This window comes from Nothobranchius furzeri, chromosome 2 (genome assembly GCF_043380555.1).
Source record: "Nothobranchius furzeri strain GRZ-AD chromosome 2, NfurGRZ-RIMD1, whole genome shotgun sequence".
NCBI lineage: Eukaryota > Metazoa > Chordata > Actinopteri > Cyprinodontiformes > Nothobranchiidae > Nothobranchius > Nothobranchius furzeri.
Window position 1 is genome coordinate 19887789 of NC_091742.1, and position 19817 is coordinate 19907605.

General features: G+C 41.9%; 1 protein-coding gene across 17 annotated transcripts in view; it reads right to left on the reverse strand.

The window, feature by feature from the left end:
• The window catches only part of LOC107378159 (neurexin-3b), a 455269-nt gene that overhangs the window by 40707 nt on the left and 394745 nt on the right, over positions 1 to 19817 (reverse strand). For 13 of the 17 annotated variants that reach the window (XR_011516660.1, XR_011516662.1, XM_054748389.2 and 10 more), the window contains 3 exons: positions 17280 to 17451; positions 4948 to 5037; positions 2136 to 2446 (listed from right to left, as the gene is read on the reverse strand). Coding sequence is in view for 15 of the 17 variants with exons in the window: in XM_054748389.2 (XP_054604364.2) it covers positions 2136 to 2446; positions 4948 to 5037; positions 17280 to 17451 (573 nt within the window). In the remaining 2 variants the exon portion in view is untranslated. The remainder of the gene's footprint in view (positions 1 to 2135; positions 2447 to 4947; positions 5038 to 17279; positions 17452 to 19817) is intronic. The other 4 variants (XM_054748395.2, XM_054748394.2, XM_015948229.3 and 1 more) reach the window with 1 other exon arrangement.

Below are 19817 nucleotides of genomic sequence, written 5' to 3' on the forward strand. Positions count from 1 at the left end.
CCTAAACTTGGAGTCAGCCACAGAAAAGGAGCACTCGGAAAGATAAGAGGAGAACCACTCCAGAGAAGATCCTGATAGGCCTACCCAGTCTCTCAGCCTCTCCAGTAGCAGGTGATGGTCAACAGTGCCAAAGGCTGCAGTCAGGTCCAGCAGGACCAGAACCAGAACAGTCCCTTGCATCACTGTGAGTCAGAAGGTCATTAGAGACCCTAAGAAGAGCAGTTTCAGTAGAATGAGACTGGAAACTATCATAGATGTTATGCTCATCAAGAGCAGCGGTGAGTTGTTTAGCCACAGTACATGCCCCCCTCCATATTAAACATGAGATTGGTCTGTCTACTTCACACCTCTTCCTCTCATCCTGTTGATCCAGAGATATCATGGAATACACCTCTTCTCACCTCAGAAAAAAAGCAGGTGGTGTTGGTTCGACAGACCTAAAATAGATGTCTGAAGATGCTCACACACATTTTAGTCCACTCAAGCGGATCCGTTTCTAAAACAGCTGCACACACGTTCGGCTCCGGCACTGCGTCAGGTGCCTATAGCTCTTTTTCAGCACTGCAGTACATCACTGATGATAGCTCAACTCCCCAAACTCCCCTATACTACCCAGAGGGGTGGAGCAATCTGCCAAACGGGTACAGGTCCTCTCCTTACCTCTCACACCACAGTATTTGACAGCCAGCAAGGGAACTGTAAAATTAAAGGCCTTGGCAAATGAAATGCTGAGACACGGCAGCGCGAATCAAAGCAGAGCCTGTCACGGGGAGCTTGTGGAAGATGAATGACTGAGGAGCTTTCTCAGAGGAAATACAAAAATAAAATGAAAAGTTAGGGTAGAACACTACAACATTATTGGCAAGTTGTCTGATCTGCATTATCTGCTATCTAAAGGCGTCCGGGGTATCAACAAAAGACGCATTGGTTCATCGTTTCACCTTGAAATGTCATGTTTCATAGCAGGAACTTTATTGACTTCCTTTGATATTAATAGCAAATGCCACAATGCAAATTCGTCCATTTTTGATGTGCCAATGTAATGTATCTCAGAAGAGTTACTGTTACTGCCCCAAGACAGAAAAGAAAATATTTTTTTTGCTTCATTTCCACATTTTCAAACCTCACACTGAAGATTTTTCGACTAACAGTTCTGTCTGCAAAATTACAAGGTATTTAGTGGCTTTCCAACAACTCACAATGCAGCCTTCTCCACATTCGAAGAGGTACAAGTGTCAGCGTTGACATAAAGGGCCATCGTCGCTGTGCACCAGGCAGTCTGATGCTGAGGTGAAGAGGAAGATAACAGTGGTCTGTCATCCAACAACCAAACCTCTCCCCAACCATGTCTCACCCATGACGGAGAGTTATTGCTTTAATATAGACAATGAACGGTTCAATTTGTGCTCTAGGTGTCAAAGGACTGCTGGGGGTGATTACTTTCATGGCACAGTTGTGACATTCATTGGCTCACACTCGGAACATATTGGTGAAAGGCCTCTCAGACCGGAAAGGGGGTAGGGTGGGGCGAGAGTGGCAGAGGTAGGAAGAGAGACGGAGGAAAAGAGAGAAACGTTGGGAGAATACGAGCAGCTGGCTTTGCACCCTTCGATGGACAGCAGCACTTCAATCCTCCACAGAATGAGAAATGCAGTATCCTGACCTTGGTTGATCAAGAGGAGAAAAGTGGAGCAAAGCTTCAATTCAACAATGGGCCAACAAAATACCAAAAACAAATTTCACGGTAAAGACAGGAGAACAGGGTTTGTTTACTTTGACATTAGAAAAAAAACCTGATCAGCAAAAAATAAATAAATTTATTCGCCAGATGAAAGCCCTCCCGGATGGGCGAATCACATTCCTGCATTCAAAGCCTCAAAATTTTTAAACAATGACAAACAACTCAACACTACTCTAAAAATACATTTATATATTCTTAGTTCATGAGTTATGTCTTGCTAAATCACACTTTAATGCATTATCAGTTATTTTTAGAATAACTTTTGACATAAATTACCAACAAACTAGGATACCAGAGGGTTTTTCTATTTTTGAAGCATCATCTTTAAAACAACAGTCCTAAAATTAAATACTTTCAAGCATTGACCCGTGTTTTCATCCCCAGTAGTACCAACCTGAATGGTGGGTGGAGAGCGTTGTTTTCTGGTGGTTGTGGTAGACAGGGTGGTGGTGGTCTCTATAAAGGTGGTAGACATCTCTGGTGGCACTGATGTGGTGGTGCGCGTTGCACCCCGGCTAGTGGGCACATCTCCAACCAGCCTCACACTGCCATTCACCTTGATGTTGGGGTGGCCTTCAGCGGCCATTTTGAGCACCTTGAGCCCATTGTAATAGAGGCCAGAGAGCTGGCCCTGGTAGGGCCGCTTTCGGTCATTCCCGCCAATAGAGATGGTAGCCTGGGTGTTGAAGATGGTCAACTGCCGGCCTGATTCAGGAGGAAAGGAAGAGGGATGAAACACAGACTTTGGAATTGTCTGATGCAGCAAAGCACCAAACTATGCATGATGTTAGAGAAACACTAATCAGACAATTCCCCACCTCCTTCCTAAATCATTAGCTCTACCATCCACTTTTAGAAGACTGCACATATATACAATATTATGGGTGGTACTAATTACAGACACACAAGAGATAATTTAGCTTTATTAGGTTGCGTTAGTATTTTACCTGCAGTAGACCATAGTAACAACTACTATGAATACAAATGCAAATATTTAATGGCATTCTCAAAAACATTTATTTTTATTTCCTGTCCTTTTCTAACAATTTAAGTAGATAAAATGATGGATTTGACCACATTACTGACAGATGTAATTTACTCTGCAACAAAAAGTGTCTAAGGCCCTGTTCCAATACTCGCACTGCACCCTGCGGCCCTCTGCAAAGTGCACTTGGAGGAAGTGCGTAGTAAGGATAGTGCACAAATGTGCAAATACTTTCTGAATTGGGACAGTGAGCCAGGATGCCAGTGCCCATTTGTGCTACTTCTTTTTATCTTTATTCGCTAAAGTCCACACCAAAGCAGGTTTCAGTCAAGTGCAGATGAAAGGTGCAAAGGGGGCGTGTCCATGGGCCGCACTTTAGAATTGGGACACCCTATGCACTCTCACCCCTGGAAGGAAATTTTGGGGCACAAGGGTGGAAGTGTGAGTGCTGGGACAGGGCCTAAGACACTCCTCCTGCTGCGTAGTAGACTTTATTAAATTTATGGCTCAATAAACCCACATCAGACATCTCTAGATGCACCTAACTTCCTAAAGCTTTGTTGAGCCGGCCCATTATGTTTCTAACATCAACTGAAATCCGCTGGTTACAGAAAAAAGGCAAGGCGTCTTTTGTAGTGATTTTTTATTAATCTTTTATTCTTCTTCGTTGTTTAGTTTAATTTTTTCATTTGAATGATTTTATGTCTGTGTTATACATAAAATGCACTTATTCTGATTAGCAAATCTACACGTTGGCTAATCTGCAGCAGATATTTTTTAAAGCATGCATGGCATGTAACCCATACATTTTTGAGCTTACCATATATTAAATAAGTCACTGTCACATGTCAAAGCAATGAAATAAAAATTATTATCGCAGCATTAGCTCAAACCGCTAGGCTAGCTTTGAAGTTGCGTTATTTGTAAATCGCTCTTGACTCAGTTCTGATCTGAGTGGCTGTCCGCTTGATTCCTAGATGGGCTTTATTGTCACTGACCTCTTTCTACTGCAGGTAAGATGCTGACTACACATAATTACTCAACACAACCTTGTTTCAAATAAACTAAATGATCTCTTTATTAGTCTTTGTAACAAAACTGTGCACCTGAACACTAAAGCCATTCCTAAATATGCATAAAGACAATTTGAGCAACACCAATTTTTAACGTGCCATGTGAATTTGATTAGGACAAATAAAAAAAAATTACTGCTTGTGCATTCATTATGGAAGGAAAAGGCAAAAAAACGTTCACAATACAAGAAGCATACTGAAATATCTCCCTTTGTATAGTTCCTAGACTAGAACACTTGTTACATTTGCTTGGTGCATAAAACATTAAGTATGGGATGGCGGGGAAGGGGCGTTTGTATCACAGAGAAATGATGTAGCATGTGTGGAGTCATGCATGCAGCAGTAATGAGATTTTTTTCAAACCTGTCAGTGTTTTAGCAGTTGTTAAAGGGACTTTATAAAAAAGGTTAAGATGTTTATGTGCAATGAATTTTAAAAAGCAGTTTATAATGATATTATGCAGATTGAGAACATGGATTTATTGGAATTCTTGTTTTAGGGGAGGTCTTTTAACGAGATGCTGAATTTTAACCTCGGTGTGAAGGAAGTGCAGCTGTGTCAGGCCTTAGCGGGCTGTACTGTGACACTTAGCTGTCAAAAAGGCTCCAATTATCTCTTCATCGTCAAATACAGGTTAGGAATCCATTTCATGTAATAAGTACAAGTAGATGAATTACAGCGGAGAGGAGCACACCTGCCGTTTGGAAAGTTTTCAGGAGATATTCCCACTGATTAGTTTGTTCTCAAACATTGCCGAGGACGTGAGCCAGGGGAGTTAATCCTCCTCTCCAAACAATCTGCCTACTGTTGCTGCACGGATAGATGGTGCCTCTCCCCAGTCAGTTTTGCACACATGAATAAAATAACCAGTTTTTTTTTAATCCTGTTGGTAATTTAATCTCCTCCAGTCCCTTTAACTGGAAAATTTTACAGTAATAAAAAAAAATGTGACAATGACAAAACGGGGGAAAGTATACTTAAAGGGAAAGCAAATCACAAAAATGTGCTGTTTTACAGGTTTTTAAGGGATTTAATGTTTTTTTTCACATTCCCAAAGGTTCAAAGGCAGCAAGCTGATGAGATGACATAAAATTAAAAACTGAAAATCAAAAGGAAAAAAACATTCTAGAAGTTTAATAAAGATTTACCTTTTTCCTGAATCCAGTCTTCTACTGGCCGGGTATATTTGAAAGGGATTTTCTTATTTGCCATTTGATAGCGCTCAATGTCGCTGTTGCCTTTAAAGTTTGAGAGTTTAACAAACAGCTTGAAACATTCGGCAACAGCAACAGAAAACACACATTTATACATAGTTTTAGAAAGAGGTTTATCTTGGTTTAGAAGGATTTATAAAAGCTTTATGAGGTTATTTTTCCCCTTTCGGGAAGCGTAAATTTAGTGGAATTTAGCACTCCAGTTTAGCAGACTCCACTCAGGTTATCCATAAGACAAAAGCAGGAAACAACAGGCAGAATAAACACAAACAGCAAATTCAGTCAACATTATAGGAAGCAATAGACAAATATCAAGTGGTTAAAACAGGAATTTGTTGCTTTCATTTGAAGAAAAGTTGGTGGTAATTTAAGAGCACTAATTCTCCCACTGGACACCATCTGCTTTTAAATTTCAATGGGCACCAAATTATTTGACTTGTTTTGGAGCTTTTGACGCTAATTTGCACAGAAAAGGAGGTTAGGGGAGGATGTGAAAGTATGGCAGACCCATTGGGGGTGAAGTCTCACAGCGACGCAGATTTGAAGAGGACAATGCATACAAATGAGATCATTACTGAATTTGTGGGAGGCCTTTTGGGTAAAAAAGAACACCCCCTGCTGCTTTATTCCCCTCGGCTGGGCCTAGCTCGTTCAGGTGCAAGAGAATTAAAGTTAGTAAACCTTTTGCAGGAAGTAATGCGTGAGTAAAATTTTTGGCGTGACACAATTTCACATTGTATTTGTGTCAGGGTGCTGTCAGGGTGTCTGAGGACTGAGACGCACAAGCCTGCGTTCGGATGCTTTCAGGTATGACAAAGAGGAAGTGGAGGCTGTAAAGAATTAGAAGTGACAACGTGACGTCAGCTGGTACCCAGGTGAGAAGGTATTTGAAGCAGAAAGGAATTGGATCAATCATGGTAAAAACAAATAAAGAACAAGGGTTCATAACTGCACCAGTGGGCCCAGAGTGGCATTGTCTCTGGTGACTGAGTGGCTGAATGTTAACTTCGCGCACACACACACTTCCCTTCAAGGAGCCACCTGTGATCCAGCGTGGGAGTCGTATCATCCTTGTCCTTGCAGCCGTCTGGGATTTACGTGGTTATTTGCTTCTGTGACATTATATTAGACACAAAACAAAATAGCATAAAACCTCTTCCGTCCCACCTTTCAAATTCCAGGAGAAAAATACAGCCAAGTGCTCGGTTTACACCCAGCTGGGAAGGAGTGTGATTAAGGCTTGGAGTGAGCTCGGGGAGCTAAAGGACTGTGTCAGGAGTGTGCCAGCAGGTTAATCAGCCACTAGCAGGACTCCATTCTGGTTCCTTTGATCTGAAACAGGTTTCAGGTGGCAGCCAAATACACTCTCCCCTGGACAAGGGCCACGGTGGATACCCTTATGGCTGCAAGTGAAATCAGAAGGCGGTTGGAAATATATATTTTTTTCGCTGGAGGGAAATCACGAGAGAAGAAGCTACGAGCTCACCAAGCGTTGATCGCTAACGGCGTGGTCTCAGGTAGAGCTTTTATGCGGGTGCAGGTGATTAATGAGGTGACAGTCTCCCCGTAATGAATACACCACTAGCTAATTGTCCAACTAATGAGAAAAATCTCTATAGTTTGTCAATTTGATATTCAATTTGTAGAGGTGACTTGAAAATGGATAACCTTGCCAATAAAAGCACTTTATTGTTTATTATTACATCAGCCTGCCTTTCAAGTTTGTGGGTTTGGATGGATAATTCCTCAAAGAGATTTCCTCTGATTTTCACTTGAAGGGAGGACAAAAGAAGAGAAAATGGAAAGACCTCTGTTACACTTTGACCTTTACTTGCACTCAAAAATAAATATGACATAAACTGAATATTTTAATTGTACATTTAAAAACTAGTTAATTAATGAGCTGTGCTGGTCTTTAAACACCCTATGCCGATTTTTAGTTCATTTTGGTCATAGCTAATACAAATTTATTCCTAAAGAAAAAAACAAAAGGTATTATGTGTGTCTGACCATCAGTGTAATGGAGCAACACATCCGGGTATTTAGGCTTTTTGCAACATTCAGAGTGGGAAAAGGAACTCAACCTCAGTGACGTAATTTCAGGTAAATACCAGAGACACTACCCATCCAGACCATTCACCCTCCTTCCTTCAGGCAGCTGGCTGAGAAGCTTCAAAGCAGAAATCTGGGGTTTTCCTCCTTTCCGGAATTACGTATGCACGGTGATTGGTTGTACCCCAGAAGGAAATGAAATTGGCGGATGTCGCCAAACAATTGGCATTTGTGAAACTGGAAAAGTTGCTGGTGAAGTGGAATGGAAGGAAAAGAAAACAGGCTGGGTCCACGCTGCTCTACCAAACCCCTGACACCAAACAATGTGACAAAACACCCCCAACGCCATCATTCACAGGGGGTTTGTTGTTTCACAGCGCGCCATAAAATATGGCACTTCTGGTCATTGAATGTCTCATTTATGGGCCATTCCCATCTGTACCGGGTCAGCCCGGGCCGGGTAGCGTAGGTTGTTTACATATCTGGGTGGCCTGGTATTTTTCCGGGCCAACCAAGGCTCATTCTCAGCCCTCTTCTCGAGGGGGTCTGCTTCAGGCCGACCAGGGCCAACACACCCACTGCTGACAGCAAATTCCCACCTTCCATTAGAGCAAGCCTCTGATTGGTGGGTAGAATCAGCCCACAAGGGCTTAAGACAAGGATGTGTGGAATCAACCGGGCCAGGCTGGGGCCGACTGGGGCTACCCGGCCCGGGCCGACCCGGTACAGATGGGAATGGCCCATTACATCATTCAGCTGCTCACCCATTCCCCTGACATAATTACAATGTAACGTGAAGGCCTTTTGGCATTGACCAGTGATGTCACTCACTGTTGAAGCAGTCACAATCTGCTGAAAAGTTTTTAATTCTACATTTTTCCTCTTTAAAATAAAGAATACCATGAAGATCCAGACCAAGGCTTTCCATTTCCCTGGCAACATTGTTCACCTAGAGGTTAGGAAAATCTCTCTTTTAACCTCTTCTGTGTCCTTCAGTGTTCAGACAAAAATAGTACCCCTGCTATATACAGGTCCTTCTCAAAAAATTAGCATACTGTCATAAAGGTAATTGTTTTCTGTAATATACTGATAAACATTAGACTTTCATATATATTAGATTGATTACACACAAGTGAAGTAGTTCAAGTCTTTTATTGTTTCTAATATTGATGATTGTGGCATACAGCTCATGAAAACCCAAAATTTCTATCTAAAAAAATTAGCATATTTCATCCGACCAATAAAAGAAAAGTGTTTTTAATCAAAGTCAACCTTCAAATAATTATGTTCAGTTATGCACTCAATACTTGGTCGGGAATCCTTTTGCAGAAATGACTGCTTCAATGTGGCGTGGCATGGAGGCAATCAGCGTGTGGCACTGCTGAGGTGTTATTGAGGCCCAGGATGCTTCGATAGCGGCCTTAAGCTCATCCAGAGCTTAAGGCCGCATCTTTCAACTTTCTCTTCACAATATCCCACAGATTCTCTATGGGGTTCAGGTCAGGAGAGTTGGCAGGCCAATTGAGAACAGTAATACCATGGTCAGTAAACCATTTACCAGTGGTTTTGGCACTGTGAGCAGGTGCCAGGTCGTGCTGAAAAATGAAATCTTCATCTCCATAAAGCTTTTCAGCAGACGGAAGCATGAAGTGCTCCAAAAACTCCTGATAGCTAGCTGCATTGACCCTGCCCTTGATAAAACACAGTGGACCAACACCAGCAGCTGACATGGCACCCCAGACCATCACTGACTGTGGGTACTTGACACTGGACTTCAGGCATTTTGGCATTTCCCTCTGTCCAGTCTTCCTCCAGACTCTGGCACCTTGATTTCCGAATGACATGCAAAATTTGCTTTCATCCGAAAAAAGTACTTTGGACCACTGAGCAACAGTCCAGTGCTGCTTCTCTGTAGCCCAGGTCAGGTGCTTCTGCCGCTGTTTCTGGTTCAAAAGTGGCTTGACCTGGGGAATGCGGCACCTGTAGCCCATTTCCTGCACCCGCCTGTACACGGTGGCTCTGAATGTTTCTACTCCAGATTCAGTCCACTGCTTCCGCAGGTCTCCCAAGGTCTGGAATCGGCCCTTCTCCACAATCTTCCTCAGGGTCCGCTCACCTCTTCTCGTTGTGCAGCGTTTTCTGCCACACTTTTTCCTTCCCACAGACTTCCCACTGACGTGCCTTGATACAGCACTCTGGGAACAGCCTATTCATTCAGAAATTTCTTTCTGTGTCTTACCCTCTTGCTTGAGGGTGTCAATGATGGCCTTCTAGACAGCAGTCAGGTCGGCAGTCTTACTCATGATTGCGGTTTTGAGTAATGAACCAGGCTGGGAGTTTTTAAAAGCCTCAGAAGTCTTTTGCAGTGTTTAGAGTTAATTAGTTGATTCAGATGATCAGGTTAGTAGCTCGTTTAGAGAACCTTTTCATGATATGCTAATTTTTTTAGATAGGAATTTTGGGTTTTCATGAGCTGTATGCCAAAATCATCAATATTAGAAACAATAAAAGGCTTGAACTACTTCAGTTGGGTTTAATGAATCTAATACATATGAAAGTCTAATGTTTATCAGTACATTACAGAAAATAAGGAACGTTATCACAATATGCTAATTTTTTGAGAAGGACCTGTGGAGAGGCCTTTAAATTGTTGTATCACACTGTGCTGTCACATGCTTAAAATAAATAGAACACAGTAATTATGTGTTGGAGCCACTATTGCATACAAAGGACAATGCACATGAAGACACGTTACTATAACAAAGACAACCTAGCACAAACAACTTAAGAGTGGTAGTGTGTAGTTTCCTGGTACTAGGGGGCAGCACATACATTTCAGGGTAGTTTTACACAATATCGCCGTGACTGCTGCTAGTTTAATAAACATTACGGTAAATGTTGTTCAGTTAATTCCATCCAGATTGCAAAGGCAATGCTAGTTTTGTGGCGCTGTACTTTCCAGATCTGTTTGGGGTCCTGTGCCTGCCGATGACCTCATCAAACTATGGCAACACCGCTCGGCCAAAATACATTGCATCTCTGTTTTGGTTCTGTTTCTTCACATGTTTTGGAAAGATTTTAGCAGTTTCTTTTGGAATTCATGTTTCTTACTACCTAAATGTTTTTGACTGTGGTAAAATAACTTACGTAAGTCGTACGTTCGGCCAGTCATCTAGTATGATGTCATCAAGAGGCGCAGGACCCCGACGCGGCCAGAAGAAAACATGGCATATTATAATGCATCCCCAAAGACGCTAGACCTACTCGCTGAGTACTTTAAACACGGTTTTTATGGCTAAATGTAATGAAGCCGCCAACATTTTTCAACCACTGGACATCTTTTATTCATTTTCAACATTTTGATGGACATTTCTGGAAATTTACGGTAAAAACTACACATTGTCACTTTAAAAATTAGCTTACACTTTGCTACTGCTGAAATAAATACAACTCAGTAATACTAGTTCTGTTAACACAGTCTTAAGTACTTGTTACTTGTTTGTCTTAGTTAAAGTTACTTGTTCATTTTATTCTGTAAGTATTAGTAGATCCAACACATAATGACCTAGTCCCATGTACCCGTATTTTTAAATGCTATAAGTTTTCATGTGTTTTTCAAGTAAGGGTTAGCAAATAAGATTTTACAGTGTAGAAAATGTCAATAATCATAATAAATAAAAGGTTAATTTAACCTTTACTTTCAAAATAACCAGTACAGCAGTGATTAAAGTTTATTATCAGGTCAAACCTGAGATTTTAAATGTTCTTCTCTGCTCTCACATGTAGATAACCCCAACCTGAGTACAGCCGATATGCAAAATACTGCAGCTGCAATTAAATCCATGCACGTTTTTCTGCTTAGTGCAGATATTTTAGTTTATAAAGATGTTTGTGATCTCCTGCACAAGTCTGTGACTGAATGCTCACCTCTTTAGTTCTCTAATAACCTGTTTTCTTTCTGTTTAAGGACATTTCTGTTAACACACAGTCTGCTTTTGTCTGTTTTCGCCCCCTCTTGCATGCCTTCACCACTATTGTTTTCCCTAGCCAAAGCAATGTTTAGCTTTTGTTCCCATCGGTGGCAGCTCTTCAGTCAGTACAAACACTGGCATAGCGACAGTCATCTGCTGATTTGTCGTTTCGTTCTACTCGGTTTGTTTGCCAGACTGATCTCACCGGGGTTCCGTCACGGGCCAGAGCTGAGAGCACATCAAAATGGTGAAAATGGCTACACTGACAGGCTCCTGGACTTACTTTTTATTTATTTATTTTTTGGAGGGGATGATATGGTATGGCACTGTCCAAAAATCATCATTCTACAGCTCAAACCCTCAGCTCAGCCTCAGCTGCTGGTTACGCATATCCCACACCGCCCACCCTTTTGCCATCTACACCTGCTTTTATTTCTGTCTTCTCCTCCTCTCTCAGGTCATTCTCTCTCTCTTCTTTTCTCTTCAGCTCACCGTCCACGGCGATATTCCGCTCCTTCATTTGTCCCCTGCTACTTGCCCTCCCTGTGTCTCAGCAATCAGCCCACGGCGCTCTTCTCGGGGGATTCGAGCCTCTTCAGCCACAGCCGCAATTCTGGTGTCATTTATCTACTTTTGCCTCATTCTCCATTTCATTTCTCTTCTTCTATGCCCCTCTATCAGTTTATATGTGTGCTCTTTCTCCCATATGTCAGCTAATCTCAGTTTTCTACTCCATTAAAATCAGTTTTTTTTCTTGCAGTAGGTCTCCTGCTAGCTTATCCTCAGTGCTGCCTCCATTCTCTCATAGAAGCAGACAAAGGTGGGCAGTAAATTCACCATTTATCAGGTCGACTACAAACTGATGGTGTTGAAAGGATAAATTAGACTGGTGGTGTACAATCAGCTTTTGAGATGAGGATAGTTGTGCTTAGCCTGCAGACACATTTGGAGTTTTTTTTTTTTTGGTTTTTAGGTCAAAGATTGTCAGATATTTTCTCTTTTTCAGGTTGCAGTAGGTGTAACTGTGCACAAACCTGAGCGCATGTGTGTTTGGAAATGAGCACAAGGCTGTTATTGCCCTAACAGAGCTGCATGAACACACCACAAATGATGGAAAACACACACACACACACACACACACACACACACACACACACACACACACACACACACACACACACACACACACACACACACAGGCCTACCTTCCCTTCAGGCACAAACAGAGTCGTTAAGCTAATGGCCATTCATCTGAGACAACGGCTGAACCACAGCCAGCTCAGGGCGAAGGGCGATGCGCAGTTTCTGCCTGGCTTGGTCTCGTCATTCTTTGATTCAGAGATTCAAACTCACATGGAAGACATCGTGTAATCAAAGTGTGCAGACATTCAGAGTGTTATATAAGGAAATTGGAGCCCTCTCACTAAAACAAAAGGCTAGCCCCTGCAGTAATGTGGCTTGTCACACAAGTATACAGGACTGTGGGTGAGATGCAAAGCCGTGATGAGCTGCAACTGCAAGAAGAAGAAAAGTAGGAGGAGGAGGAACATGGATAAGAAGGAATTTGAGGACAGAAAAGAATGGAGATCTGAGAGGGCACTGTCAGAGGGGGAGAATCATTAGAGGAAGAGGAAGGGACAAAGGAATCACACTCACAAATCCAACGCCCACACACACATGTAAAAGGCAGATGGAAACGTTCCTCAACAAGATAAGTGTGGAAATGTTGTACGGATGAATAAGAAAAGTCTTATTTATACATAAAAATACCGCAAATGATGTATTTTTGTCATTTAAACCTCCAGGGAGAAAGTCCTTTATCTTCCCAAGATTAATAGAACACTCATATTTGTAGAGGTTGATGTTTACATCAGAGAACAGTTTAAAGTAATTGAAGTGGTGATTTGTGGAAAAGGTTATGAAAATTTAACAATCCTCTTTTAGATCAGATACAAAGCCTCAATTTACAGAAAATTTGCTCTGTTTTGGATCAGACTGATAAGCTAACAGCTAGTCTTGGTAGGGCCGTCACCATTAGCTTTACATTACATGGTCATTCCTTGGGTTGGGCCACTTGGACATCATGGGCCTGTCTAACACAGGTGCACAAAATTATATAAAAATATTTTTGCACTCTGCTCGAAGACACAACACAGTGACGCCTTTTCCAGGTCACTTTTGCACGTCCAGTTTTGGTAAGTGATGCACCGATATGATTTTTTGGGGCCGATACCGATATTAAGATCACTGTTATGGCCGATAACCGCTATTTGCAGATATTGATATACTGACTTCTAAAATCAGCAGATTTTGTATAGAATGACAATATTAAAGCTGAATGTACGTTATTATGTACACACACCACATACATTTATGGTTCTGACATGATTTCATTCACTGTTCACATGACTAAACAAGTAGACATCACCCCCTCACCCTCTGAAACAGGCAAACAAATGGAAAAAATACCTGTTGTTAATATCAGCCCAGTTTTCTTTATCAAACCGATACCCATATATAAAAAAATGACTAACATTGGCCGATACCGATATTAATGCCGATATATTGTCCATCCCTAGTTTTGGTCCCCTGAAGGTGCAGAATATGATTCCAGATGACGTCTTTTTTGTAACATTCTTTGACATCTTCAGGACCTCTAGATATGGGCTAATTCTGGTCCAAATGAAGTCATTATGGACGTTCTTTCTACATAATACCAATTCACGGATCATGTTTATATTGCCTCCATCAGTCCAAAGCCAATTCTGGAATTCTATAGGGCATGGAAACCAGGTCCAGCATTTGGACATTTATTGATGACCCAACTTGGACATTTGTATCTCGGGCAGGGCAATTCTTTTGGACGCCATGGGCACGTCTAACACAGTTGCAGGAAGTTATTTAAAACTATTGTTGCTGGGCTATTAAACACATTTTCTGCTTTCATTAATTTGAAATAGATATAAAACATGATTATCCATCTATCCATCCATCCATCCATCCTCTATCATCTATCCATCCATCCATCCATCCATCCATCCATCCTCTATCATCTATCTATCCATCCATCCATCCTCTATCATCTATCTATCCATCCATCCATCCATCCATCCCTCTATCCATCCTCTATCATCTATCCATCCATCCATCCATCCATCCATCCATCCATCCTCTATCATCCATCCATCCATCCATCCATCCATCCTCTATCATCCATCCATCCATCCATCCATCCATCCATCCAGAGACTACTGATTCACAATTCTTACAAGTTGGTGGCGGTAATGCACCTCACATTATTTGACAACCGCCTTAAAATCTCAAAGATGAAGAAGGATTTTCCAAGTTAGAACTTAGAACTAGGTTGAAGGTAAGTTTGTTCAAGTCACTTCATGTTATGTTAACTTCTGTTAAGCTTCTTTGGCACGTTCTTGCTGTGTCTGATTTCTAATTCCATTTTTGGTTCTTTTTTACAACACTAAAAAGGTTTCTTTTTACCTTGCTTGCTGACAGTTTCGTCTGCGGCTGCAAACTTCCTCAGAGCTGACGCTGATGGTGGCATCGCTTCCTACTCTCTTTGATTCTGTTAAGCTTGTGAGGTTGGATCATCGAATCTGCTGTTTTGGTAGCTCTCTTTTCATAGTGTAAGCTAAAAACCTTTGCTACAATAACGTTAGCATTCCCCCACATCACTGATTAACAGCGTTTTTAAGCCTTTTGCACACCGCTGCAATGTGTTTGGGTGACATAAGAAAGACGTCCAAAGTGGACTCATTTGGACCAGAATTAGCTCATAACTGAACGTCCTGAGGACATCAACACAGGATGTCCAGAAGACACAAAAGAAGAAACGTCATCTGGCGTCACAGTCTACACCTTCACTATGACTAGCCATAAGCACATCTAGCCAGTCAGAACTAGTAACTATTTCTCTAAACTGAAGCATATCTATAATAACAATGTAATAACTGTTCATAACCCTCCCATAAATATGCCTCTAGTGTCTTCTTATCATTTAAAACAGGGATGTATGTTATTGCTCTATCAGAAACCATAAATTGAAGCCATATCAGATGAGTGCACCCCCAGAGGCTGGTTTGAAGCCCCGCCTCTGTAAACAAACTAGACATTTTCCCGAAAAATGTTAGCCTCTTGGTCTATATTGTTGATGGTTTTGATAAGATGCATAATCAATTATTTCTTCAACTGTTTAAGTGAAACTTATCATCTGAGGCTCTTTCTACACCGCTTCGATTTCTCTGTGTCTGCCCACATATTCTAATAAAAACACCCCTTAGAGGCACATCTACACCAACTACATACCAAAAACCTTTGCTTGTGAGCTTATAAAAGCTTTTCTCTCACCAGTGTGAACAGAAGGTGAAAATAGAGCAGAAAGCCTTTATTCAATATTTCCATAGTAGCATGGACAAGGCCTGAATTTCGCACGCGTCCTTTCGTTCACCAAATACCTGGAATAAATCTGCTGACGTGAAAGAAACATTAGTCGCTATAAATATTGCCTCACCACTGTACAAAACATTCAGTACAATCAGTGGTTTATCATGCTTATCTGGGTTATTTGTGTTGAAACTTACTGCCCTGAAAGAAATTATTTTCTCACAAAAACAGTATTTATCCATGGAGTTATGCTGTTCTGCATCTTTTAAAACATGTTATTGATATTTTAATCCTCATCATGTATGATAGAATCGTCTCAGGTGCACATCTGAGGTGATAGTTGCGCAGCTACTGTCTCAGTAATATTCTCTTTTAGTGTGAGCCAAAGCTGAGCATTAGTAATTTAGTGAATAAACAAGGTAAAAGTAAGTCTTTGAATCACATGTCACCAAGTGTTGAAGAACAACATTTCAAATCATACAAATCTTGTCCATCTGACCCTTGATTCGTTATTTTAGTCTGGACAGTGTCTTCCTGTGAGGGTCATGGGGATCTTAGGGTTGTAAAAGTCTCTGGGGGACACGGGGTACATGCTGGTTACCAGAGTATTAATATTAATGTTGATGCGGGATGTGTAGAAGTTGAAGAAACAGACATGACTTTTAAAACTTTTTGGACAACTGATAAATCAAAGTTGTATCCAGTTTTGAACTCAAACTCTGTAGTTTTGTAGCTCTGCAGTGGCTAGAATATAGTTACGAAACCCATCTAACGTCGTCTGGTCAATGGGAAACAAACAACAGCCAAAGGCAAAAGAAAGCCAGAGACAGAGGGAATTAACATCAGCTACAGCGGCATGGAACCAAACCAAGAAACATGCCAGGGAAGAAAGCTGCCCTGATGTTACTGAAGGTATAACCAGGAGCACTCTGTGGGGTCAAAGAGGTCAACTCTAATTATGACCAGATAGCTTCAGTTGGACTTAGTTTCTTCTATAAGGCTTGCATAGCCTTTGTCTTCTTCACTTCTGTTGACCAGTTTCTTCTCTAAGCTGTATTTTTTTTTATTCCTCGGATCTGTGGAGTTCATGGTGTCTCGTGTCATCCCCTCGTTTTGCCTAAATGGTGCTTTTGCCCGTATTGTTTCCCCACGCGTCTCATCTGTTTGACTAAGTGAAATTGAAGGGAGGAAAAAAAGGAAACGGCGTGGATTCTCGAACACACTGATATTAAACTTAAGGAGGCCCAGCTTCATTTAATAGAGTCAGATAGAAGCAGGAAGGGATTTTTTCCCTACCTTTCCCCTTTTTCTGACTCTCACCTTCCTAGCTCAGGAGCACATGTTTGCTCCAAAGGAGAGTGCCCGAGACTCCAATTGGAGCGCGTACTATTTGATGAACCTATTTGTATTCTGCTACCGTGCTGCTTCTGCTGACCTGGGAATGAGAGATACAGGAAGGCAGCAGCTTTATCTGGCCAACAGGCCACCCTTGGCTTCCTCCTCCATCCTCTCCCTGTTCTTTATACGGACCAAATTCCTCTTGGTGAATCCTGTTTTTACCTCAAATGAACTGACCAGATGTTGCTCCCTTAAAGCTTCCTGCAAGACAAAGAATTTCTTGTGTGACGGTGTAATTGGAGTTGTAGTTGGCCGAGGTAAAAGAGTCAAAACTAGCTTGTTTGCGTTGCTAATTGTTTTTGAGTGACCATATTTTTTACCCCCGTTTTAAGAATGCCCTTTGAACAAAGAAACAGATGGTGTCCAGTGCTTCAACAGTATTTTCTACTTCATTCATGTTATGAAATAACTCTACAGATAAATTAAAAACGTTGTTGGCAGTACCTGATGGAAAGTGCTCATTGACCGGCCAGTTGTCCACCTGCAGGGTGGCGTTGCCCCCATTCCTGGTGAATCGGACCAGATGGTAATTGCCATCGTTTACCATTGTGGTTAATTCTTTGACGCTGATGTCCACTGTCCCAATGTTGAATGTCACGCCCACTTTGCCTTGCTCCTAAAAGAGACGGTGATACAACAAGAGAGAGGGGTCAGGCTGGAATGCTGACTCTGATAGGTTAGGGTTAACCCTAGGGTTAGGGTTATCCCTAACCCAATGCCATCAGAAAAAAATGAAAAGAACACAAGTCACATTTAATGTGCTGCTAAATTGATTTGAACTGACTGTTTTCCTGATTCCTGCTGCATGTTTTGTTGTGCAGTAATGGATTAATTATACAGTAAACTAAATGCAGAGTTCCATAAAGCCACTTGGATGAATGCTCCCGGCTGGTGCCGATGGTGAACTACAGAGAGAACTGGAAGAGGCTTCATCATACATCTGTAATGTGATGAAAATAGGCTGCCAGCAGAGACTGTAACGATGAGTAATGCCCCCTGCAGCCACCACTATGAAACTGGCAGGACAAACACCATCCTTGCCCAATGCTCGAATGCCATACGTTTGGTTTAGCACCCGATGCTAAACCGTGCGTCGCATGTTCATAAATCTTTTCCTATATAATTCTGACTCTTTTACCCATTCATCCCTGCTGTTTTCCACCAGTCTGCCAGTGTGTTTTACTGTGACAACGTCCGTATTCACCAGCGTGTAGGCGTTATTCATGCTGGGGCTTTGGAGTGGAGACAGGGCCATAGCAAGCGGCGCTAAAGGAGAGATGTTTTTTCTTTTTGTTTTAATGTCGTTTGTTTTAATCCCCACAGAAAGTCTCTCAGTGTAATTACTTTCTTTAGAAGCCCAGAGCAGAGGGACCATTTCTCATAACAAACCCAAAATTCGGAGGGTTTGAAGCTGGAGCAGACACATACTGTTAATTGATCAGCTGAGGCCCTGGCCCTGAGAGGCTGAGTGCTAAAATACCGACACTGTTACCGACAATGTTAAAAAGATTTGAACAGTATTTGTCAGCTTGAGTGCTACAGCTTACAGCGTACGATGCATCATTTAAACCTGACCTCCATTAAATGTCACACTCTAAAATACTTATATATGACACAGTGTCTTATGCTTCTCTCACTAATAAACTCGTTAGAAACAGAATAGTAAAAAACAAAAATATATATTTAATATGGTAATATATATAAGAAAATAACCTACTCAGGACTAAGCAGACCAGAACAGGGATGGATGAAAAACCAATCCTGTGATTTTATTTGAATTGAAAAAGTATTTTCTGATATTTTATAACGAGAATCTACGAGAACTTTGGAATTTTAACAAATTATTAAATCATAGATTTGTCAGAACAAAAGTGCCTATACAGGTTTAAATTTAAAGTTCACTTTGCAACACTCCGTGTGCGTCTTTCCGTTGCAGAGCTCACAGAAAGTATAAATCAGGCTTAACAGCTGAAATGTCTCCTAGCCCTCCTTAGTGTCTATAGCAGTGATTCGTCACTAAATTTAACAAATCAGCTGTGTTCATGATCTAAAGCATGCAGAAAACAAAAACAAGCTCAGTGGCCTAGTGGTAGAGCAGGGATTCCCAAAGTGTGGTGCGCGCACCCCTGGGGGTGCGCGAGCTGCCGCTAGGGGGTGCGCGAGGTGAAAAGTGTAATGGCTGCGGAGCTCAGAGAAGTCTGTCGTATGTCACCATTAGCGTAGAAACTCATTTGTGGGTGGGCCAAAGAAAAAGTAAGTGGGCACAATAAATGTAATTGAAAACAAGTATATTTTTGCGCGCGCGTGTCCTCCGCATGTGCCCTAGCTTCATAATAACAATGCGCTGAGCTTCAGCACTCTGGCCTGCGCACGCCGATATGTTCCGTATTTGATCATTTTTAACGGTGTTGGAGAAATCTGAAGGCGGTGAGTCATTCTGGCAGATTGTAATTAACACCTGTCTCATGCAGGTGTTCTGACGTTGTAAACCTCACACACAGAACATCGTGGATGTAACTAAATAACAAGAAATGATTCCCATCCAGGCTATTAACAGCGCGCTGAAGATCTGAAGTTCAGAGTGCGTCTGTCAGAGGTCAGACGCGTTCCGGCAGAACCACGGCTCACGGGTGCACAAGTGAGCACATCTGGGCTGGGCAGAAGTCATTTTACAACACTGGTTTAAATAGCGCGAGACGCGGTGACTTGAGCGGCTGTGCAGCGCGCACGTGCGCGCGCGCACACACACACAGATTCAATAAGCGCACACGCTGCTTTAACTCCAGCGCGCCGTCAGACTGAAGGCAGAAATGAACGCTGCCTCCTCCGTGATAAAAACTTTTAAGAGGTTATTTTTCATTCAAGGTCAAATTAAGATATTAGCTTCTGGGATGAGTCGGGTCCACTCCAGCCAGTGACTCCTCATGAACCTGACCACAAGTCCACTGCAGCATTTGTTATTCCAGTCCGCATGACAGCGGA